We start from the raw sequence: 21,474 nt of genomic DNA on the forward strand, positions 1-21,474 counted from the left end.
AATTGGAGTTGTAGTAAGTTTGTATTGGAATGTATCATAAAATACATATTTTTTTAATCTAAAAAATTAATGTTTGTTGCTCGGGAAAGGATCTGATTATTTGGAAAAAAAAAATATATATATATATATATATATATATATATATATATATATTTTTTTTTTTCCCAATCAGATCCTTTCCTCAACAACAAACTTAAATAATAATAATAATAATAATAATAATAAAATTAATAATAATAATAATAATAATGCACAGGAAAAGTATGGAGCTAAAATAGTATCAAAATTGGTGCAAATAAAACGCACATAACCATAAGTCTATGGTATGTTCTCATTTAGATCTAGTAAATGTGCAAGTAAATGTGTGCGTAAAAAAAAAAAATTAAAAAAAAAAAAAAAATTGATAGACGACAAACGTCAAGAACAAATCCTACCATTCCTATTGGAAAAACAGACGATTTTATTGACTCTTTGCCCTAGATGTTCTTAACACAGGTCGCATCCAGATTCTACCACAATCAACATTTTTATATATAATCATCGTCTTATATGACTTTACAGATTTTACAATGGGCTTTAGCTCATTTGTGTGTCGGGTCACCATACAAACACATTCAGCACACAATGGACACACACACAAACACACACACACTCTCTCTCGCTCTCTCTCACACACACACACACACACACACGTACGTACACAAGGCTGCCCGTGAAATGTCTGACAGGTTCGTTTAACGGATCTTAAAATCAGAACGTTTACAAGCGTCACCTGTTGTACATCCTTAATAGCTTTGGTGAAAATCACACAACACCTTGTACACACTGTTTCACACATTGTTTTGTGAACGCAGCATGGTTTTCAGTCAGTAGGGCAAAAATTACATCGAAACAAATGGCTAATAAAATCTGTGACCTAATATACAACATAAAAGGGTTTGATAATTGCAACAATATTTAAACGTGTACTAATAATAAAGGGCCTAATTTGGACATTACGCAAAAAATCAAAGCAAAATGTCATTCGGCTCAATGAGCCATTATAGTGTGATACGTACAATTCAGTCCTCTTAAATAATATCGTACATTTTAAATTAAAGGTTCAGATGTTATACATTCTTAACAAACGATAAGAACTGCAACATCAAGCATTAAATATAAGATTCAACAATGCCATTAGAAAGCAATATGAAATATTCATATTCTTATTTACTGCCGTAAGCTGTCGATACAGTCTGGTTTAATAAATAGGTGTTAAATAATTGGTCATTTTTAGATTAAATTTTGAATTTTCAAATACTCAAATATATATATTTTTATATGGACTTCCGTAAGGTTGAGAATAAAGTTTAATACCTGATCTATGAGCAGAAATAAGCTCAAAGATCTGCGAACTTCTAAAAATATCACAAACCTCAGCATTTTACATTGTAATAATTTCTTGGAACCATTTTACAGCAGGTTTAATGCAAACGTTTGCAAACAAACACACTGCCGTTCAAATGTTTGGGATCAGTACGATTTTTACACATTTTTTAAAAGATGTTTCTTAAGCTCATCAAGGCTTTATCTATTTGATCAAAAATACAGAAAAAAAATGTAATTTTCTGAAATATTATTGCAATTTAAAACAACAGTTTTCTAGTTTAATATATTTTAAAATGTAATTTATTTCAGTGATCCAAAGCTGATTTTCAGCATCATTACTCCAGTCGTCAGTGTCACATGATCCTTCAGAAATTATTCTAATATGCTTATTTATTATCAATGTTGGAAACAGTTGTGCTGCTTAATATTTTTTGGGATTTTTTTTCCAGATTTTTCAATATATAAAAAGTTAAAACAAAGTGTTTATTCATTATTTAGCATATTAGAATGATTTCTGAAGGATCATACGACACTGAAGACCACAGTAATGATGCTGAAAATTCAGTTTTATATCACAGGAATAAATTATTTTTATGACAAACCAATATTAGAAATTGCAATAATATTGCTGTTTTTTTCTGTACTTCAGATCAAATAAATACAGCCTTGATGAGCGTGAGACATTAAAAAATCTTACTGATCACAAAAATAAATTGATTTTTAAATTTATCCTTCAAAATCTGAATAATAATGGCTCTTAAATACATTTTAGTTAGCCACAGTCTATATAATGTGTTAGATAATACTTTTTCAATTAGTTATTACAATAATAAATCCCTCATAAATGGTTTTTAGTGTAAACCAAAGTGTTAAAACACATCTATAAATGAAAATGTCCATTTGTAGCCTGAAAACAAACCAAAACTTGAGCAAAACACTGAACTAAATCCAACTTGAACGTATATCTATTCTAAACGCTAATCAAACAATCCTGATCACAGATCAATAATCAATAGTGTTTTTCCACAATATTTTACCCTTATATGCAGCCAACGGCTGAGACACTTTGGACACATGGCACAGGAAGAAGCCGCACTTGAACGGTGACAATGGAGATGTTTGTTACGAACTAATTTTTTAACGACAAAAAAGGGAAACAGAAATAAAGCGGTTTTCCGAATTCTTGGTTGTGACGACACAAAAAGCTTTCCTCTGGAGTATACAGGACATTTCCAAATTAATCTTTTTGGTTGATAAATCAGTAAAGGTGAAAAATACTCCTGCATACGAAGTAAAACGAACACAGACGTCTGTCACCGATTTCCCACAACGCAAGCAGAGAACCTCGAGAAAAAGCGACCTACACAAACGAACAGAACTTGAGTCTTTGTAGATCAGTGAAAGGAAGAGAAACATAGAAAAGGCATGCATGTCGAACGCACATCCACGATGTTCTCGGGGCGTCGCTCCAAAACTCAACCGGTCGCCGACGAAAGCAGTCCGAGGCAGCGCCACGCCGGAAAACGGCGTCGCTTAGCGCCACCTGGAGTCCAACGGGAGATCGAAACTAGGCTAAGGTAACATCTGCTGTATGTACTGTAGTCAAGGTGAATGTATGTGTGTCTGTCTGTCTGTATGGACATGTGTTCCTGCTTCATGAGGACGTCGGAGAGGATACTAAAGCGCCTGGTTGTCATGGTTACCGTCACCACCACGACGACGACGACGTAGACTCAAGCCATCCTTGTTGTCGGAGCGAATGAAAGGGCGCGACAGCAGCGGGGCGATCAGTGGGTGGACGGCCCGTTGCTCTGCACGCTTTGGCCGGAGATCTCCAGGAAGGCCGAACGCATGATGCCGAATGATTGCTCGGACAGCAACGTCACGTCGTCTGCCGTCAGTCCCTTTGTCTCGATCTTTGGGAGGATCTTCAAAGTGATGGTTCCTGTCGGAAACGGTGCAGAAATCACAGACATTATCATCAACATGCTCTAGTTTGTATGGAAGTTTGCTTCTGTCATATAAAAAAAAAAAACTGTTTCCACCAGAATTTTTAAAAAAAAGGGTAATTGTGACTTTATTTCACAAAATTGACTTTTTTTCTTGCAGCTGTGAGTTTATATCTCATTAGGCTTTTTTTCCCTTGTAATTAAGTTTACATCTTGTTTTTTTTACTGCATGGAACAAAAAACAAAAAAGACACAATTCTGCTTTTTTTGTTGTTGTTTCCAACACAGATTTAAAATTAAAAAAGGTAACTGCAACTTTTAATCTCACTTTTTTTTTCTGCAAGAGAAAAAAAGAAAAGAAAAAAAAAAAGACTTAATTGCAACTTTATCTTGCAAATTCAACTTTTTTCTTTTTTCTTGCAACTGTAAGTGCATATCTCAGAAAAAAATCCAAGTAATTGTGAGTTTACATCTCATAATTGTTTTTTTTCTGCATGGAATAAAAAACTTGCTTCAACAAAAAAAAAAAAAAAAAAAAAAAAAAAAAAAAAAAAAATTATTGCAACTTTATTATGCAAATTTGACTTTTCCCCCCCCTCACAATTTGCTAGTTTATATCTTACAGTTCTGTTTTGTTTTTTTTGCCACAGAATAAAAAAAAAAAAAAAAAAAAAAAAAAAACAAGCTAACTGTGACTTTTTATTTTGCAATTCTGACTTTTTTTTCCCCTTGCAACTATGAGTGTGTATCTTGTAAAAAAAAAAATTCCACATAATTGTGAGTTTACATCTCACAATTGTTTTTTTTCCTGCATGGATTAAAAAAAAAAAAAAAAAAAAAAAGATTTTGACTCTCAAAATTCTGCTTTTCTTGTTTCCAACACAGATTTAAAATTAAAGGTAATTGCAACTTTTTTTTTTGTTTTTTGTTTCTGCAAGAGAAAAAAACAACAACAACAAAAAAAAAAATAGATAAAAATTTAATTGCAACTTTATCTTGCAAATTTGACTTTTTCCCCCTCACAATTTGTGAGTTTATGTCTTACAGTTCTGTTACAACGAGGTAACTGCAACTTTTTATTTTGCAATTCTGACTTTTTTTTCCCCTCGCAACTATGAGTGTGTATCTCGTAAAAAAAAAATTCCACATAATTGTGAGTTTACATCTCACAATTGTTTTTTTTTCCTGCATGGAATTAAAAAAAAAAAAAAACATTTCACAATTCTGCTTTTTTTTGTTTCCAACACAGATTTAAAATTAAAAAAGGTACTTGCAACTTTTTATCTCACATTTTGGCTTTTTGCAAAATATATATATTTTTTAAGTTAACTGCAACTTAATTGCAAATTTGACCTTTTCCCCCCTCACAATTTGTGAGTTTATATCTCACAGTTCTGTTTTGGTTTTCTGCCACAGAATAAAAAAATTCTAACTTTCTCAAAACTGCAAGAAACAAAAGTCAGATTTGTAAGATATAAACTCAGAACTGTCAGGAAAGATTTAAGAGGTAAAAAGTCGTAATTACTTCTTTTTGCATGATTAGGTGAACTCTCTTTAACACTTTTGGTCTTTTGTTTCTCCATAACATATGTTTGCAATGCGCATTACCTGATTTGAACTCTTTCTCTTTTCGTAGGTAGAAGTTACTGTAGGAAGAGAAGACGATGGGTACGATGGGAACCTGAGAGAGAAAGAGAGAGAGAGTGGGATAGTTGGACAGTGTGCAGAACAGCAGACAGTAAGTCAGCAGGGATTAGAAATGCTTTCACACACAAAAATATGATCATACACAGACTGAAGTATCCTCCCACACTAATAATAGACCCAGAGAGTCGTCGTTTCTCATGACGACACAGCTGGACAATGTGTGTGAATGTGTGTCTGTAATTAACCATCGTTAATATTAAATGATGCATTACAAAATCATGTAGGGCTAGGAATAACAATAAAATATAATAAAATAAACAAATATATAAAATAATAATATCAATTACCCACTTATTTAAAAATAAATTCTAAATAAATATAAATGTAAATCAACATAAATATTTTAAAATGTTTAATTCATGTCTAAAATTGTAGTTAAATAATGCAACTAAAATGATGCATTTTATTCTATTCACATATAGAAATATATGCATTTAGTACATAAAAAAAATAATATGAAAAAAATCACCTACTAATTCATTTAAAAATTTTAAATAAATGTACATAAATATTTTAAAATGTTTAATTAATGTTTAAAATAATTAAATATAAAACAAAAATGATGCATTTTGCATATATTTTATATTTACAAGTATAAATATATGCATGTAATACTTAAAACAGTAATAATAACAATAATAATAATAGAATCAACTACTAATTTATTTTAAAAAATCGAAATAAATATAAACACAAATGGACATAAATATTTTAAAATGTTTAATTCATGTCTAAAACTAAAATGGTGCATTTTGCCTATATTTTATATTTTACAAGTATAAATATATGCATATAGTACTTAAAATAATAATAATAACAATAATAATAACAGAATCAACTACTAATTTATTTAAAAATTTGAAATAAATATAAATACAAATGGACATAAATATGTTTAATTCATGTCTACATTACTTAAATATAAAACTAAAATGGTGCATTTTGCTTATTTTTTTGTTTTTACATGTAGAAATATATGCATATAGTACTTAAAATATTAATAATAATAATAATAATAATAATAATAATAATAATAATGATAATAATGATAAAGAATCAACTACTAATTTATTTAAAAATTTGAAATAAATATAAATGGACAAATATTTTAAAATGTTTAATTCATGTCTAAATTAGTTAAATATAAAACTAAAATGACGCATTTTGCATATATCTTATATTTTACATGTAGAAATATATGCATATAGTACTTAATAATAATAATAAATAATAATAATAATAATGATAATAAAGAATCAACTACTGATTTATTTAAAAATTCGAAATAAATATAAATGTAAATGGACATGAATATTTTCAAATTTTTAATTCATGACTAAAATAGTTAAATATAAAACAAATGATGCATTTTGCATATATTTCATATTTTACATGTAGAAATATATGCATATGGTACTTTTAATAATAATAATAAAGAATCTTATTATCTTATCTTATCTTATCTTATCTTATCTACTAATTTATTAAAGATTAAATAAATATTAAATAAAAAAAAATTGACAACTACTATAAATGTCATTAATTATAACAATAAAATAATTATTTTAAATACCAAATAGCATTTTGGAATATTAAAAATAATAATAATAATAATAATAATAATATTATATATATATATATATATAATAAATAAGCAATGAAAAAATTATCAACCACTAAACTAAACACAAACTGACAAATTAATGTTTAAAATGATTTGATAAAATGATACATCAGTAATATTAAATTGCATTTTTATTTTACACATATTTAGATAAATATTTTTTATATTTAGGAAAGTTTTTTTGCTGAAATCTGGCCGTTCAAGCCATTCCAACTTTATTTAAAGTCTAGACCTTGTATAAAATTCCTAGGTTTGCACGTGTTACATCTGTACAATTGCAAAATGCAAAACAAAGATATAAAAAGATAAGTTAAGACCTAGACCGTTCACATATTTTACCTTAACTAATGAGAACCATCGGGCCCCTATTACTCTGGTCTAGATTAAGTGATGTCTGTCCGCCTTAACTCACAGCTCATCTGGTTTTGATTATGTCGGCCTGCCATGTTTGATATCAGTATGCATCATCACACACATGATTCATATTACTTTACTCTCAACTTAAAAAACAGCTACACACAAACCTAAAAAAAAAAAACTAAATTCAGCACAACTTCCAGTCTCCTCATATGAACTTGTGTTGTGACAAATGATCTACATATACAGTCATTACAGCAATCATCCAAAACATTTTCTTGTGGCCATGGAAATGCAATTGTAGTGTTTTTCTTTTAATTGACAGAGATGTGAAAGCCTGGAGTTGTGAGATTAGCTTCAAGGCTTTGTTAACGTTGAGCCTAATCAATATGCTAGTGCACTCCTAAAAGCTGAAAAAGTGTTTCAAATATGCTTTTGAAATATGCAGTCCACAAAGTGGTTTAGTCAGTTGTCTATTGTCTATTATAAAACAAAAAAGTGAAGCATTTTGATTTTATGACCTGCCCTAACATCCTGTTTCAAAAGAACAAATGTCAAAACAACAAGAAAAACTGCTTTCAAACCATTTTCAGGGAGCATATAAAGCACTAATTCAGCTGGAATTCAAGACACCTGTTTTTGGTATCTCATAACTAGCAAATAACACCCATAATAAAATATCCAAAGATTTTAAAATATAATACTCACTCATTATGAATGGTTATATTTACTGGATTTTTTATCTAATAAATGCAACATTTGTTAAGCGACCAAACTGCCATGCTTTAAATGCAGTTAAACAACAAAAAAAAAGGATCAGTTTGCATTTTAAAAAGCTAATTATTCAGCATTTTAAAAAATATATTTTACATGTATAAATAAATGCATATAATAAATTAATAAAATAATATGACAGAAAATAAGTTCTAATTTATCTAACAATTCTAAATAAATATAAAATAAATATAAACTGACAAATAAATACTGACAATTGTTTACTTCATGTTTAAGATTGCAGTTACATATAGCATTAAATGATTAATTAATTGTCATATTAAACTACTTTTTAATTAAAAAAAAAAATTAACACATTTCTACATTTTAGGTGTGTATATAAATCAATCAATCAATCAACTACTAATTTAAAAATTCCAAATAAATACAAAATTAATATAAATTGAAAAATAAATGTATAATGGTTTAACTCATGCTTAATATGAAGCTAAATGTAACAATAAAATAATACATCAGTTGAAACATTACTTTGCATTTTGAAAGGTTAATAATTTTGCATATATTTTATATTTAACATGTATAAATATATGCATATAATAAATAAATAAAATAATTACTATTTTATCTAACAGTTTTAAATAAATATAAAATAAATATAAATTAACAAATAAATACTGAAAACTGAAAAAAAACAAAATAATTATTTTAAATATCAAATAGCATTTTAGAATATTAAAAATAATAATATAAATATATACATATAATAAATAAGCAACATAAAATTATCAACCACTAAATTTAAATCTAAATACAAACACAAATTGACAAATGAACGTTTAAAATGGTTTAATTTGAGTTTAAATGTAGTTAAATATAAAAATGAACAAAAAAAAATTATGTATATAAATGTATATGTAAATGTATAAATGTATATGTATATAAAATTATGTATATAAACAAATAAATAAATAAATAAATAAATAAAGTCAACTACTATTTACAAAATTCTAAATAAATATAAATAAAAAACTTTTTAAATGGTTTAACTCATGCTTATAAAGTAGCTAAATATAACAATAAAATAATACATCAGTTGAAATATTATTTTGCATTTTGAAAACTTAATAATTTAGCATATCTTTTTATATTTTTTACATTTATAAATATATAGTTCATCTAACAATTCTAAATAAACTGACAAATAAGTACTTTTTTACTTCATGTTTAAGATTGTAGTTAAATATAACAATAAATAAATTTAAAATATTCTTAAAAACATTTCTACATTTTAGATATGTATATAAATCAATCAACTACTATTTTAAAAATTCAAATATACATACATACATACATAAGCAGCATCAGGCTTAAAAAAAAACAGGAAGTGTTAAAGTCAAAAAACTGCCATGTGTTTCATTGTTCCAATAAAATCCATTTGCTTTAATTCTCAAGTTTATTCACATGCCACAAGAAAGGAAGAAACACTGAAGGAATGTTACATGTGGCTTTAGAAAAGAGTTTGTGCAGATCAAATGCACTAGAGTGAAAGTTTTTATGTGGTTGTGATAAAACAACACAGAAGCTGAACACTAAATTATACAAGGCACGACGGCTCCCTCTGCTGGTGAAGACAAGATCAAACACCACATGCATAAAGCCAGTCTCCCTTACAACCTCTGACCTGGCACACAGGTTTAATGGGTTAATCAGGGACCTTCGAGCTCAAGCTTGTTATGGTTGTGCTAGGTAATCTAGTAAAGCTATGTACTTTGCACTACAAGCCAGGTTATATCAGGTCAGGCGTAAGTGAAGGAGTCTAGGAGGAACACTCACCTGTGCTTGAATGGCCAGATGAAACGCTCCCTTTTTAAAGGGCAAAAGCCCGCCGTTCTGATTCCGTGTGCCTTCTGGAAACACCCACAATCGGATCTAGTGAAAGTTCAATGCAAATACAAAATCTGATTTACAACGTCCCTATTACAGCACTAAAGACTGATACTATTATATATATATCATGCAATATAGATAAACAGATGACAAACACAGATCACAATTTACTATACAAATCAAGTATGATATCTTCAGCATTCAGCGAAATTAATGAAAATTAATGCAAGTTAGTCCATTTTTCATTGGTTTTGGGTGTATTTTCCCATTCATTTTCTAAACAGGAACTTAATAGCTCTAAGCCATGAATAAAAAACACATCACATTACAAATTTTAAGCAAAAAGTATTTCAAAAGCAGAAATGGGTCAAAAGGTCAAAGCTGTGCTATTTTAGTATTATTTCGATACTTTTTGTTAATATTTTGAATTAGATTTTATTTTTATAATTCCTATGATTAAAAAAAAAAAAACTTGAAATAAACAAAAATAAGGGAAGCTTTAAAATTAACAACAGACATTAAAAAAATTAAAGCTAACCCTAAAGTCAAAATAAAAATTCAATTAAATTTAAAAATAAAAGATAAAAACTTAAACTAAACAAAAGTAAGTAAAGCACTAAAATTAACTGGGAATTTAAAAAAAAACAAAAAAACAATCAAGCTAATCCTAAAATAAAATAAAATTCAACTAAAATATAAAATATTATAAGATAATTAATTATAATTATCTTATTATAATAAGATATTATAATAAAATATTAATCTGGAGAAAAAAGTAAAGCTAATCCTAAAAACGAAAAAAAAAAAAAAAAAAAAAAAAAAAAAAATCAATAAAATGAAATAAAATTAATAACTGCAATTAAAAAAATAAATAAATAAAGCTAACCCTAAAATAAAAATAAAATTGTTACCATGTTAATTTTATTTAAAGTTTTAACCATTTTTTTTTAAATGTGTCTATACAGCTTTTATTAATTTGTATTTAATTTTCATTTAACATTTTAAATAAATCAAATTTTTAAATCTTGCCTTGGAAACTTGCTGAAATAAAATAAAATAAAATAAAAAAGTAACTTATTTTATATAGTTAACGTTTATTTTATTTTATTTTAAGTAAAGTTTTTTTTTAGTTAACTATAACATCCCTAGGTCAATGAGAATTAACTACCGAATGAATCAAACTGAATGAATTGTCAGGTAAACCACTATCTGATCTCAGCAAAGACAGACCTTGTCAGCCAACATGGTTTTAGCGGCGTCACTCATGACGTTCTTGGCGTCGCTGGTCTTTTTGCGGTTGATGAAGACGATTCCTCCCAGCCAGCAAATCATCCCCACCGTCCCGGCCCATAACAGCTCCTTCTTAGCGATCGTCGAGCAACGGTCCGGCAGGACTTCCATCATGCCTGCAGAAATGAAGAGACAATCAGTACAGAAAGATACAAGTACAATCTTGGTGTGCATGTAGAAAGCTTTTATACCAGACTTTCATCCTAACCATGTTTTGATAGGTAAACGTGGTAATAATAGTAACACTGAACACACTAAGTGTTGATTGGTTGTGTGTATTCGTTCACCTAGCACGTCGAGTGATGATTGGTGGTTGGAGATAATGACGTAAGGTCCGTCTGTCTGTAGATGCTCCCAACCGCTGACCTGAAAGCGCAGACCCAGGAAGTACTTCACATGGCGAACCATGAAGCGGATGACCCTGCGGGAAGTAAAGACATTATAATCCAGATCATGAGCAAGAAGAGTCATTCAAATAGTCAATTTTCACAAATACGCCTTCTAGACCTCTTCCAATGCAAGTCTATGGGACTTCGCCACTGTTTTATCGGTCACCAGGAACAAATCATTCGTTTTAGACATGTAACAGCCCATCAAAATTGAGGTATTGCTCATGTCTGCAACATAAATCATTTTTGTTCAGTTCTCAAGCTTCAAGTCTAGGCAGAAGCACTTATGAGACAGATCAACCACTAAAAAGTGCTGTAGGCCAAAACCCAGAAATTAATATTTTAGCACTTCTGGCTAGACTTTTTTGATGCCTGAAATAATGTCTAATAAAAATGACAAAAGCACATTAAAAAAAATAAATCCTAAAAATAAACTAAAATGAAAATGAAAACTGAAAATATAAAATAAAATAAAATAAAACTACAAAAAACAGTATGAAATGAAGCATTTAAATTAATAACTGGGGGAAAAAAACTTTTTAAAAATTAAAGCCAACCATAAAATAAAATATTCAACTAAACAAAATAAAGTGAGCCACTAAAATTAATAACTGGATAAAATAATTCAAGCTAAACCGAAAAGAAAAGAAAAGAAGAAAAGAAGAAAAGAAAAGAAAAGAAAAGAAAAAAAAAAAAAAAAATCAAATTAAGTACTAAAATTAATAACTGGAAAAAAAAAAAATCAAATAAAATACTTCAACTAAACAAAAATAAGTGAAGCTCTAAAATAATAAAATAAATTATAAAATAATATCTGGGCAAAAAAAATTACTTAAAGCTAACCCTAAAATTATATATAAAAAAATTAATATAAAATAAAATAATAAATAAAAGATAAAAACTTAAACTAAACACAAACAAGTGGAGCACTAAAATAAAATTAATAAAATAGAATACTTAAACTAAATAAAAATAAGTACGGCTCTAAAATTAATATCTGGTTAAAAAAAAAAATACTAAATTAAAGCTAAAATTAATATCTGAAAAAATAAAGTTAACCCTAAAATAAAAAAAAATAATAAGGTAAAAAAAAAAAAAACTCAACTAAACAAAAAACTCAACTAAACAAAAAAAAAAAAAAAAAAAAAAAAAAAAAAAAATCGAATAACTGGAAAAAAAAAACTAAAAAGTAATATTTAAAAAACATATGTAAAAATTTTAAATTAAAATTAAGACTGAAAATATAAAATGAAAGCTAATTCATAAATTATTCAATAATAAAAAAAATGACAATATATAAATCATCTAAAATAACACTTGTAAGAGGCTACTGTAAAATCTGAATTACAATTCTAAATGATTTGATGTTTATCATAGGATGTTGCACGTTAAAGACTACAGATACAGATACTGCGAGACCTTTGAACACATTAGATGCTCATATCAGTAATGTGAATATGTGGAGCAAACGCGGGCAAAAGACATCTGCGATTACATAACACAGCAGCTGAGGAGAGTCAACACAACTCAGCTGGATCAGAGCGTTCGTTCATTCAACATCTTAAGATGATTCAGAGTCTAATTATGAGACTTACTCATGACTGTGGGATACAGTGAATCATGCTGAAATATTTAGTAGGCTATGGGTGAAATGTTGTACTGAACCATTAGCCTCAAGTATAAGCAACAGTAAAAGTGATGCGCAACTGCACAAACACTAAACATTTATTGCTAATTTGATTTTACTAAGCTCTGGTTTCCTCGAACAAGTCATTAATGCACCAAAACACATGCGTGCTTTGTGTTTACACTGACAATAACATCAGCAATGCTCTGACATGAATCTTTGTCCCCATTACACATGACCTCACTAGTGATTGTTGTGAAATCACCCCAGAGGTTTGAGTTTTGACATGTTCTGAATAGTAAACAACAGCTTTGCTTTAAGATCTCGCTCTTAGCAGTCACTGCATGTGCTTTTTGAAACACACTAAAATGTCTTTTAAGACTGAACATGTTCTGCAATAAATCTGGACTGTGCTGTTACTATAAATCAAGATGATCTGAATTTGCTTAAATGAATTTATAACATTTATAAAAGTAATAACTAAAATAAAAAAGCTAACCCTAAAATAAAATAAAATAAAATAAAAAAGCAAAATGAAATAAAATAAAAGATAAAAACTTTAACTAAACACAAATAACTGGAGGAGCACTGAAATTAATAACAGGAAAAAAAAAAAGAAAAAGGAAAGCTAATCCTAAAATAAAATAAAATAAATTAAATAGGTAGAAACTTCAACTAAACTAAAATTAATAAATGAAAAACAAAAAAACAAAAAACAATTAAAGCTAAAATAAAATAAAATAGATAAAAACTAACAAAAAAAAAATTAATGAACCACTAAAATTTATAAATGGAAAAAAAAAAAATTAAAGCTAACCCTAAAATAAAATTAAATTAAAAAAAAAAAAAAAAGTAACTGTATATCTAGATTACCGTCACACATAATTTATTTTTTTAATTATTATTTATTTATTTTATATTTTTATTTTTATTACATTTAAAACTAACCCAAAAACAAAGCTATATAAAATAAAATAAAATAAAATAAAATAAAATACAATTAAATTAAATAAAATTAAATCAAATTAAATTAAACTAAATTAAACTAAATTAAAATGATATCAAATAAAAGATAAAAACTTTAACTAAACACAAATAACTGAAACACTAAAATTAATAAGGGGGGGGAAAAGGAAAGCTAACCCTAAAATAAAAAATAAAATAAATAGCTAGAAACTTCAACTAAACAAAAATTAATAAATAGAAAAAAAATTAAAGCTAACCCTAAAATAGAATAAAATTAAATAAAAACAAAATGTAACCGTAAATCTAGAATACCTTCACACATAACTTATTTTTTATTTGTTATTTTTTTATTATTATTTATTTATTTTATATTTTTATTTTTTATTACATTTAAAAATAACCCAAAAACAAAGCTACATAAAATAAAATATATTAAAATAAATAAAATAAAATAAAATATTTAAGTAATAAAGTGAAATATTACAATTTAAAGTAACTGTTTTCTATTTGAGCACCTTTTAAAATGTAATTTATTTCTTTGAAGCAAAGCTGAATTTTCTTCAGTGTCACATGATTCTTCTAATATGCTGATTTGTTGTTCAAGAATCTTTTCTTGTTGTTCATATCTATTTAAAATAGAACCATGTAACATTATACATGCTTACTGCTACAAATAAAACAGCTGAATAAAAAAAATGTATTTCTTTAAAAAAAAAAAATCTTACTGACCTCAAACAATAAACATGCAAAAGCTTACAACATGCTCAATTTAATGACAAACTGTCATGCTTTCTTTCTCAAACAACAAAAATGTGCTCTAATAAAAAATAAATTAATTTAAAAATATACTATTTTGTTTTATTAATTTTGCTAACATTAGGGTTTAAAAATAGGTTAATTTTACCACCAGCTTTGAAACCGCACACAGTACCATCATTTTATTCTTTATTTTTGTTACTACAAACATCCTGAATAAACTCTGTTATCACGAATGTCAGCCTGTCCTCTGACATGTTACCCTGCTACACAAGCAGGAGGAACACAAGAGTTTAAAGCCTGCCAAGCTGGACTGTTATCGTATATCTTAAACTTGACAAGTAGTTTATCAACATCACAGATCACAATTTAGGTTAAAGGTTACCACAGTCTATCTGAGACGTTTATTCTAGCGTAACATGCCATTTCAAAACTGTGTGACTTTATTTCTAGTGTGACACATAAACAGATGAGTAATAGGCCAGGATTGTTATAGTTAACTGTTCTAGTTAACTTAGTAAACTAAAACCATAAAAACATTTTGACTTTTGTTACCTCTTAGTTACACTGTTCTTAAAATAAACATAATAAAAGCATTAAGCATTAAAAAAAAATTGCCAAAACAACATTTCTCATTTTCATGTAGTTCAACTTGGTGTGCTATAATCACTAAAACTGAAACAAAAATGAATAAACTAAAACTTTAAAGTTAAAACAAAAACATAAAATACAAAAATCAAAACATTTCAAGATATTTTTAAAAACGGTATCGGTATTAGGGCTGTCACTAACGATTATTTTGGCCATCCAATAACCGGACGATTATTCTGACGACTAATCGAGTAACAAAACAAACCTAAGCAAATTTAAAGTATCAAAAGCAAGTATTCATATGGTTTTATTTAACAAAATTGTTAAAATACATAATGTAAAAATAAAATAAAACAAAAAACTTTAACTAAAAACAGTATAAATTGAAGCACTAAAATTAATAACAGGAAAAAAAAAAGTAAAGCTAATCTTAAAATAAAATAAAATAAAATAAAATAAATGGGGAGAAAAAAAAATATTTTTTTTAAACATTTTTACAGCATACTTTAAGGTGCTTCCGCATCCTTTTAAAATAAAATAAAATAACTGAGGGAAAATAATCAAAATATAACAAATAATTTTTTTGTTTTTTTCGTGACAACTTCAGAAAACTTGAAAAATACACAAAAGAAGCAACTTTAATTTAGAAAATGCTAGTAAATTTCACAAATTATTACAAAGAAATGGCAAGTAAAACATTCAATTAAATGTGAAATGTGAAAACTATAAAGTAGAAAGAGCTTTTTTGTGTGTGAAACCTACTCCTCTAATGAGTTTAATTTACAACTTTGAAAAAACATTTACATGCTTTTACGGTACTTCTGCATCCTTTTTAAAGCTTGAAATCTCCAGTTCTCATTTAATGCAAGTGCATGGAAAACAAGAAACAGATTTTATGCTACAAGAAATTCATACAAGTTTGGAACGACATAAATAACATCTTGTTCATTTTTGGCTGAACTATCTTGATCAAATCTGACCTCTATCTCTATATGCCTTGTCATCTCTCCTTTCACCCAATAGTTTGGCATGCCTGCTGCATCAGCTCACCGTGTGGCTCAATCACTCTTTCCTATCACACTGATAAAGAAAGAGAGAAAAAGAAAGAGAGCCATCCAGATAACCTTAAAAGTGAAGAACAACACTGATGCAACAAGACACCACCCATCGTCCCTCACACCATGTGGTCTGTTGGTTAATATGGGTGTTAGGTCACCCTATTACAACGGACTCGGCGGCAGTGGACCAAAAGATCACATAAACTGGTTTGCACATATTTGACACAATGGGATTCTAGAATGAACAGTATTTGCATGCATGTCAACACGCGATAGTTGAGTTACGGTAAGCGTACACCGGCCCTGACACACGAGCTCATCCTCTCCCGGCGTAATTACCGGGTAACGTCGCACTCCCACTTTCAAACACTGTCCTGAACAGACCTGGACAGACTCACCTGTGAACTACGGCGCTGATAGCTTCAATCACTAAACATCCAGTCAACTTCAACTTGGGAGACACAATGTGTTTAATAACTGCAATAAATGGACGTCTGTTATTCTTTGGCGCCTAGTGTGTTCATTGTACCATGCGTATGAATGAAACGACTGTTGTGAATAGCAGAAATTGTGTCGTTTTCAGCGAGCATGTAAATTAGTCTCTTTCTAAGAATATCGGAACAGGCGCTGTCAGGAACTTTCGTGCATTTGCAGACCTCAGGTCTCCAATTTTCATATCACATGAACTCTATTAGCAAAGGCCACACCACAAGGCTGCTTTTCATAACAGGTGATGCGGAACAAAACGAACACGCACGAGATCCTGTCTGTGCCAGTATGTAAATAAATAAATAAAATACTTGAAAAGCATCATTTCTTATTTTTAATTTTAGCTTGGCTATAAATACTAATATAACTAAAACTGAAAAAACTATTAAGTACACAGAAACTGAAAATGTAAATGCCGAAAATGTAAATTTATGTACAGATTAATAAATTAATAAAATGTACTGAATAATCAACACATCAACTAAAACCAGAGTTATATACATTTACACTGCACATAAGGCTGTTTTTATATAAACTTTTTATTTATATCATCATGTTTCTACTCCAAACCATTGTTGAAATATAAACATTTAAATAGTGGCTCTACTAAACAAAAAAAAAAACGTATGGTAACAGATTTATTCAAACACATATTAAGTTCCATTCTTCTCAATGGTTTTGGCCCTCTGAAATCAAAAACTATTTTTTTCAGACAAATATTTTAGGTTGCATCAGCAATTACACTCCCTGATAGCACACATACTTCACGGAGACGTCTATTTGATATCTGCATTTACATCTGGAAGAGGTTTTTTGCGTGTTTGCTCATCTGCAATACATTTACCGAGATAGCACACGTACGTCTGCAAGATCTGTTAAAGATCTCTTGTTCTTAAAAGCATCTGCTGTGTACAAACATCTGGCAGATGTCAGTTTTACATACATTCTAAATCATGAACATTTTTAAGACATCTAATAGATGTCTATTTGACATCTGATAGGAAACATCCAATAGATGTATTGCAGATGAGCAAACTCGTCAAATAGACTGCAGATGAGACGTCAAATAGACATCTCCGAGATGTACGTGTGCTTTCAAGGTATGCCCATATATCACAGAAACGTCTATTTGAAGTCTGCATTTACATCTGCAAGACGTAGTTTGCTAAAAATTACATCTGAAAGACGTCTGTCAGACGTTTGTACACAGCAGATGCTTTCCAGATCAAGAGATCTCTAACAGACATCTTGCAGATGTATGCGTGCTATCTGGGCACATACATCACAGAGACATGTATTTGACATCTGCATTTAAATCTGGAAGATGTATTTTTTAGCACGTTAGCTTATCTGCAATACGTCTATAGAACGTTTCCTATCAGATGTCAAATAGACGTCTATTAGATGTCTTTAAGATATTTATGATTTAGAACGTATGTAAAACATGACATCATGACGTCTGTCAGATGTTCGTACACAGCAGATGCTTTACAGATCAAGTGGTCTTTAACAGACATCTTGTAGAAGTAAGTGTACTATCTGGGTAGGACGTTTCCTATCAGATGTCAAATAGACATCTATTAGATGTCTTTAAGATGTTTATGATTTAGAACGTATGTAAAACTGTCAGATGTTTGTACACAGCAGATGCTTTCCAGATCAAGTGGTCTTTAACAGACATCTTGTAGATGTAAGTGTACTATCTGGGTAGGACGTTTCCTATCAGATGTCAAATAGACGTCTATTAGATGTCTTTAAGATGTTTATGATTTAGAATGGATGTAAAACTGTCTGTCCGACGTTTGTACACAGCAGATGCTTTCCAGATCAAGAGATCTCTAACAGATATCTTGCAGATGTATGCGTGCTATCTGGGCACATACATCACAGAGACATCTATTTGACATCAGCATTTACATCTGGAAGACGTATTTTTTAGCATGTTAGCTTATCCGCAATACGTCTATAGAACGTTTCCTATCAGATGTCAAATAGACGACTATTAGGTGTCTTTAAGATGTTTATGATTTAGAACGTATGTAAAACTGTCAGATGTTCGTACACAGCAGATGCTTTCCAGATCAAGTGGTCTTTAACAGACATCTTGTAGATGTAAGCGTACTATCTGGGTAGGACGTTTCCTATCAGATGTCAAATAGACGTTTATTAGATGTCTTTAAGATGTTTATGATTTAGAATGTATGTAAAACTGTCTGTCAGATGTTTGTACACAGCAGATGCTTTCCAGATCAAGAGATCTCTAACAGACATCTTGCAGAATCATGCGTGCTATCTGGGCACATACATCACAGAGACATCTATTTGACATCTGCATTTACATCTGGAAGACGTAATTTTTAGCATGTTAGCTTATCTGCAATACGTCTATAGAACGTTTCCTTTTAGATGCAGATGCTTTCCAGATCAAGCGATCTCTAACAGACATCTTGCAGACGTATGTGTGTTATCTGGGTAGTACTCTAAATGTTTTTCCCTGTCCAACCAATCCGTACAGGCCAAAACATAACAATAACTGACCATTTTCAGCAGCAAGAGTTTCGTTCGTCTCTATGGTTGAGATTAAAATCACTTCTACATCAAATTTTTTGAAAGAAGCAACATGGAAAAAAATATTACATCACAATTGATTATTTTAATATAGTGACAGTCCTTGTTTGTGTCAATTAGTGAATGTTGACTTTGACAGTAAGTAACGTTCAGCTGTTTTAGAACGTCGGTTACCACGGCAGCGACATTCTAGAGTGTTACAGAACGTTTCAAAGTGATTTTCGGCGCGAACATTGATTCTAAACTGATGGCCTGGAATCCGCAATTCCATCGATCAACTGTCCAATGTGTGGAACGAGTGTGACTGTTGGTTTTAATCTAGCACCATCGACCAGCATGAACTCTGCACCAGCGGAGCCATGAGACCAATCTATCACGACCTCATTAATGCAAACTAGAAAGTCTTGGCTCGGACAAACTAGAGCATGCGTAACTAGCAACCCACATCAGTTTAACACCGTCCCATCCTATCCTCAAAAAACAAACACACGCTTTGGTCGCCATCTCTGGGTTGCACTAGACGCTAAAGCAGCTAGCACAACATATCTTAACCACTCCCAAATGGCAAAACGCAAGCGTGCTAACTACATATTTACATCGCCTTAGGTTGTTAAACCATGCAGAGCTTGATTTATTCATGCATCACCCTGCTATCATATTAAATACACTATCCAGAGGCCTGCATGTGTTCTCGCGTGATCTGTACTTAGCGAGCTGGCTAAAGATTCACTACTGTGAACATCTGTCCGGTGTAAACAGATGCAATGCATTTCGTTACAAATGCATTCTTGTGATGCACATACGAGCATTGCACTTGGACTGCATGTATATAGCAACCTGTTCTAGTTAATTTAATGTAAATTATGATATGTTTTATATCCATATTTGTTTCTGCAACACTCCATAACCACATAAAATGACAGCCCAGTGTCCTAAAGCAATGCACGAGTGTGGAAACATAACATGGTGTGACTTGCGTTGTTGACAACTCACCTCATATTCTCAATGTCCCTGCCGCCGCTTTTCAGAATGCAAATCGGGATGGCGATGACGGCCAGCAGCATCATGTACGCCACATAGAAGCACTTTTTGAAATAGAAAACGAACGTGCTGCTGGTCCATAACAGGAGCGGGAGCACCAGCAGCACAGGCAGTATCCAAACGGCATCCATACCCGCGACCAGCGCCTCTTTCCCGGCTGTCGAGGAACGATAGAAGGCCAGCGGTGTGGAGTGGAGGGGGGACCGCACGGGATCAACTCAGAGCCGAGTCTACATCAGACACCGCGTCCAGGTCGCACCCTTAAGCAACTTTACCGTTCCCCCTGTTTGTCGTTTTCGCAATCTCACGTAAATGAGGTGGATGTCAACAAGAACCGGTTTATGGAGAGCCAGGCGCGGGTTATCTCCTGAAAGCGTTGCGTGTGTAACCTTTGGCTGTCTGCCGTGTGGGTAACTGGCGCTGTTCGATTCGCGATTCGCGATTCGCGAATCGTTCTTTTGAACCGATACTTTGAGATGATTCTGTCCGAGCGCTGGTGAATAACTCACCTACAACTAGAAATTTCCACCAAGCTACCACAATTATAATTACTTCAATAATTCTGCTTAATGCATTTAAACATTGTCCAATAAATAAATAAATAAATAAATATATTGCAGTTTTTTTAACATTACTGTTTTTTATTGTTTTTTTTTGTTTTGTTTTTTTTGCTGTCACTGTTTGTATAAGCATTGGTAATATTGTATGCAAAATATTTAAAATACTAATAAAAAGCTTAATAATAAAATACTACTAATAAAAAATCTTGTTCTTTATTAGTGCTGTCAAACCGATTAATCGCGATTAATCACATCCGAAATAAAAGTTTGTGTTTACATAATACTGTGTATACAGCATTCATGTTTAAATTAGCATTTGCATTAATATTTAAATATACACATACATATATATCATATATATTATATATAAATTTATATTACACGTTTTTCTTAAATTACATACATGTATATTTATATGTACATATAAATATACACAGTGCACAGGCATATATTATGTAATCACAAACTTTGATTCTGAATGTGATTAATAGATTTGACAGCATTAATTATTA

General features: G+C 30.1%; 1 protein-coding gene across 1 annotated transcript; it reads right to left on the bottom strand.

Annotated features, from left to right (window-relative positions):
- Window positions 1–442: 442 nt before the first annotated feature.
- agpat2 (1-acylglycerol-3-phosphate O-acyltransferase 2 (lysophosphatidic acid acyltransferase, beta)) lies at window positions 443–20,830 on the bottom strand. Its single transcript, XM_051093556.1, has 6 exons — window positions 20,355–20,830; window positions 11,205–11,338; window positions 10,858–11,033; window positions 9,574–9,669; window positions 4,926–4,998; window positions 443–3,313 (listed from the first exon to the last, which is right to left on the bottom strand). The coding sequence occupies exons 1-6, from the start codon at window positions 20,531–20,533 to the stop codon at window positions 3,156–3,158; spliced, it is 816 nt and encodes a 271-aa protein (XP_050949513.1). The 5' UTR covers window positions 20,534–20,830; the 3' UTR covers window positions 443–3,155.
- Window positions 20,831–21,474: the final 644 nt, after the last annotated feature.

This window comes from Labeo rohita, chromosome 21, assembly GCF_022985175.1.
Source record: "Labeo rohita strain BAU-BD-2019 chromosome 21, IGBB_LRoh.1.0, whole genome shotgun sequence".
Classification (NCBI taxonomy): domain Eukaryota; kingdom Metazoa; phylum Chordata; class Actinopteri; order Cypriniformes; family Cyprinidae; genus Labeo; species Labeo rohita.